This window comes from Cariama cristata, unplaced genomic scaffold, assembly GCF_000690535.1.
Source record: "Cariama cristata isolate BGI_N322 unplaced genomic scaffold, ASM69053v1 scaffold157, whole genome shotgun sequence".
Lineage (NCBI taxonomy): Eukaryota > Metazoa > Chordata > Aves > Cariamiformes > Cariamidae > Cariama > Cariama cristata.
In genome coordinates this window covers 8250-12864 of record NW_009626817.1, presented here as the reverse complement: position 1 = coordinate 12864, position 4615 = coordinate 8250, and the positions used below count along the sequence as shown (strand labels likewise).

The window sequence follows — 4615 nt, the reverse complement described above, 5'->3', positions numbered from 1 at the left end:
GCTGCAAAGATTTACATATGGTATTTTGATTTTATTTGGAAACGGAGTACTTAATTTTCTATTCATTTTGAATTACTACTTTAGTGCAGTCACAAGTACTAATTCAGTTGATATCCACAGTGCAGCTGATGAGGTAAAATAACCTGGTATTATATAGCATAGATACTTTGGTACCCATAATATTTGGTCACAACTAATGAATTTGCAAGTGATCTGAAGGATTTTTTTATTATTTTTTTTCTCTCTAAGATTTCTAGTTTCTAATTACCCTGAGGTAATGTGCAACTGCATGAAATACTGCTTCAGATTGCACTATATGGTTGTCTTACATTCAGGCCATGCAAATACTACTTGCGTGTATATATGTGCCAGAAACAACTCCTCATCCTCTTTTTCTTTTTTTTTAAAGTGACTAATAAGAGAAGATCTTGTCCATTCATCATTATTGTATTTTGTTTCTTTGTAATTGGTGACGGTGTGCTTCTTAATCTGTTTTATTTAGAAGATGGGGAAGAAGAGCCGAGTGAAAACTCAGAAGTCAGGTACAGGAGCCACAGCGACAGTATCTCCAAAGGAAATGTTGAATCTAATTAGTGAGTTATTGCAAAGTAAGTTTCATTTTTGTGCCTTTCTGGGAAAATGGATGGTGTGCAGACCGCTCAAAAAATGTTCTTTTGTTGAAACCAGTGAATTCTATTCATTTCCTGTAAGTGGCCAACCTTGCTATTTCAGCCTGCTTAAGATAATATAGTATGTATCTCAGAGTATCTCTCTCTGTTAGTACATACCATTATTGGCTTATTTATATGTGTATGTATTGGACATACCATATTTCTGGCAGCTTTTGGCTTCACATCTCAACATAAGCATAAATATTGGGTAAGATTAGATAAAAAAAACCCCTACTGTAGATAACTTGACATTGAAGCTTTGTCAAAAATGTTTTTCTTGTAAACCTCAAGAATTGCACGGTTTCTCTTTGTCATTTGAACAGTACTTCGAACTGATATCAGAGTAGAGAAATTAACTTTGGAAAGCAGCAATACAACTCGGTTCAACTGCACTGATATTTTTGTCACCTAAATAACAATATTTTTTTTTGTTGTCACTGTTTGGAAACCTTTTGTAGTGCTTGGTTCTTGTGTATAGACCAAAGGTTGTTTCACTTGTTTAGGAACTTGCAACTTGTCCATTATTTCTAGTGAGTATGAAAAGCAGAGCATAATTTCATATGATGATACTAAAATACTGTTCACTCTTTCTACTGTCATTAGTAACTGTGCTGAGCTACACTTCTTGTTGAAACACAAGTCCAAATTTTTATACCCTGGACACATCTAAATATTGGCTTAGAAAAATTAGAATTTTTCTTTAGCATTGTTCACAAAGAGGAGACAAGGAGTTGGCAGAGCAGCTTGCTTATGTTACAATTGGTCTCTGCTTTGCTACCAAAAATAAAATGTAGATCTATTTTTCTAAGCAAAGACAAGTATCAGCTGTCCTTTTTGTCACGGTTCCATAATTTATTCAATGCAAAGATTTTTCAAATCAGTTGAGCAAGGTAATCTTCAGCTGTCCACTTGGATTTATGTGGTTTAGATCAAGAAATCCACACACTGGCATTTAGAATATTGTCAGAGACACTGTGTATATAATCTAAAACTAAGGCTTTGCTAAGTGTTCCTTTGCTTGCCCTTCCAGTACTCATGCATCTATGAAAACAATATTGACTAGGCAGGTCAAATATATGTACAAGCAAATTTCTCAATTACTTAAGGTAAGCTCTGTGCTATTATCATCTGCTTTCATTACAGCAAGAATGGTGGCAAGCAGGCTAAAGTAAACAGTGTGTTTTACTTGGATTATTGAAAACAGAGACTTCTTTGTTTGTCTTACCTGAGAGACTATCTACTTAATGGTCTGGTTGTTTACCTTTTTTTCTTCCTAGCTTTTTAAACAGTTGATATTTCTTGTATCTGAAAGAATATTAAAAAAAAAAGAAAATAAAATAACTTGAAGTAAGTTATACTGTGAATTTCAAAAATCTATATTATATGTCAAGGAATGGGATGTTTATAACAATGCAGATTGTCATGTTTACCATGCAAACATATTTGAAGGACAAGTAGTACTAAGGTTCAGTTAAAGTTAGTTTGAAACCATGACCTTATATACTTTATTAAAGAAAATATTTTTATTTGATGTTTTTATTTCCAGAATGCAGCAGTCCTACTCCAGGTCCTGGTAAGGAATGGGAAGAATATGTACAGATTCGTTCGCTTGTTGAAAAAATTCGCAAAAAGCAAAAAGGTAAATGTGAAAGATTGTAAGATGAGGATGCCTCAGAGTATTGATTTGACTAAAGAATTGTCTGTTGGCAGCTAAAAGGAGTAATTTTTTTGTTGTCGTTATTATATAAATATTATGCAATCCTATGATTTTGTGAAAAAAAAAAATCATAGTTCTCTGACATGCAGTTGCTTTTTACACTTGCAAGTATTTCTGAAATGCCCTGGTGGGCATGACCACTGGCATTAACCATTTTAAAACTTAGCAGAAAAAGGAGCTTGAGATTGTCATTTCATCACAATCTGAAGGACTAGAAGTAAAAGTCCTTTGAGAATAATGGGCATTTTTGATTCCTGATTGCGTAGTCTGCCTCTCTGCCTCTCTAAATCTGAACACTTTTAACTTAATTTTGTAACTATTTTATTTTAACATGAACACTTCACTGGACATGGAAACAGTTTCAGCAATTCAACATCATGGCATTAAATTATGACAGAATAAAAGTATGTAAATGCACAAAATAAATATATCAGCTAATAAATTTATCTGCTATAAATCAAGCACATAATTAAAATAAAGAAACACTTACCGTACCACAGTTAATGTGGAGTTTTATTGCCAATTTTTTTAAGTGTAAGGTATGCTTATTTTTCAGACTAGAACAGTTTTCTTCCAGTATGTTCTGCAACAACTCACTGTTAATGATACTTCATTTTCATACTAGTTTTGTTTTTATTTGGAGGTAAGCTCTAAAAAAGGCTTTTCATGTAATTTTAGTAATATTAACCTCTTTAATGACTGATGGATTTTAATGGCTGAGAAATAACTTTTTAACCTTGGAATTAATAGATTTGGGCTGGACATAGCTGAAAAAGTCCTGAAACAATTCTTTCTTCTCTAGTGTTTATACAGTGATGGCAACAAAGCCAGACTGCATTTAAAATGAAGCTTGAGTGGTTGATGGATTTGCTTGATAAAGCAAGTACTTAGGGGCTTGAAATGTCCTTTTCACACCTGTTTTTAATATACTTTGATTAATGTATAAAAGTCTTACTTCATGAAAGGATTTTTAAGCCTCTGAACATCAGTTATTGGCAGAGGGTATACGGAAGAATAAATGATACCGTTTGAGTGACTGCATCCTGTAGCTGTGTAGAGATGAACTTGATTCATTGTTTTCCTGTCCTGTGACTTCTATAAACTTATGGTACATGTCCAGGCTTTTATGTAATACATGTGTTATGGTAAAACATAATTCAGCTTAACAAGGACAGAGTTAGTGCTAGGGTTGGCCTGTTCACTGTATCTGTCTTCTGCAACAGAAAGATCGAAGCATCCATGGGGAAAATGGCTACTGGCACAGGTGGTAGAACTAGTATAACAGTATTATGTTAATAGAGCATATTTTTTTTCTTGAAAGATGCAAAACCTACTAACCACAGCACTGTTGACATACAAATATCTTTTAATGTAACATTTTTAACACAGAAAATAGCATACTGAAAGGAGTATGAAATAAAGGAGAAATGCCAGCTTTAAGGAAAAAAAAAAAGCCAAAACACTGTGTACCACATTCTCATTGCATTAAAAAAACCCCACTTTATCAATATTGAGGTTTTTATACTGCATCATCAAGGACTATAGTTTTAGGTGATACTTGCACTTTTATGTTAACTGCATATTTGATTGGTTCTCGGTCTTGAAATGCATGGTTTGGGGGACACACACACGATATTTCAAATACACTGATCCTACTTTCCTAAAATCCTTTTAATCTAAAGATGTTTTTATCACCTGTGTTTAACCAAAATATCTTTGGATGTGAGCAGCTTGCTGAGCATCTCATGGGTGTTTGAACACTTTTAATGTGATCTGACACTAGAGTCTGGATTGAAGAGAACAGAGAAGCAAAGAGGTACAAAAGGAGCTGGCTGAGTATATCTGGCAGCTGTAATGCATAGGTTCAAATCAGATGATGGTAAAGGGGAAAGCTGAGGAAATGAATGAGGCTTGTGATTTCACCAGTGGACCACATGCCTGCCGGAGGAGCAAAGTGTAGAAATTTGGACAAGCTCTGTGATGTCAGGAGGATGATCAGTCCTTAGTTATTTTAATAGATCCATATGCTACAGAAAAAAGGTAACTGCCTTGTATGTGAGAGAAGGAGCTTGAGACCTACTTATCATCATTTCCAGCACTGAATTAATGAAATTGCAGCTTGCCTTTCAAATTCCTCCTTGTGTCTGTATTAACATGTTGTGATGATTGCATTTATCATCTATATTAAGCTGGGAAATATTTTCACTCAGCTTATTTAAAAGGGAAA

General features: G+C 34.1%; 1 protein-coding gene across 1 annotated transcript in view; it reads left to right on the top strand.

Annotated features, from left to right (window-relative positions):
* Positions 1–502: 502 nt before the first annotated feature.
* LOC104164727 (histone-lysine N-methyltransferase setd3-like) overlaps positions 503–4615 on the top strand; it is a gene marked incomplete at its 3' end in the record, with an annotated part of 6499 nt that continues 2386 nt past the window's right edge. Inside the window, exons 1-2 of the mRNA XM_009704159.1 lie at positions 503–608; positions 2218–2310. Of these exons, the coding sequence (XP_009702461.1) occupies positions 506–608; positions 2218–2310 (196 nt within the window). The remainder of the gene's footprint in view (positions 609–2217; positions 2311–4615) is intronic.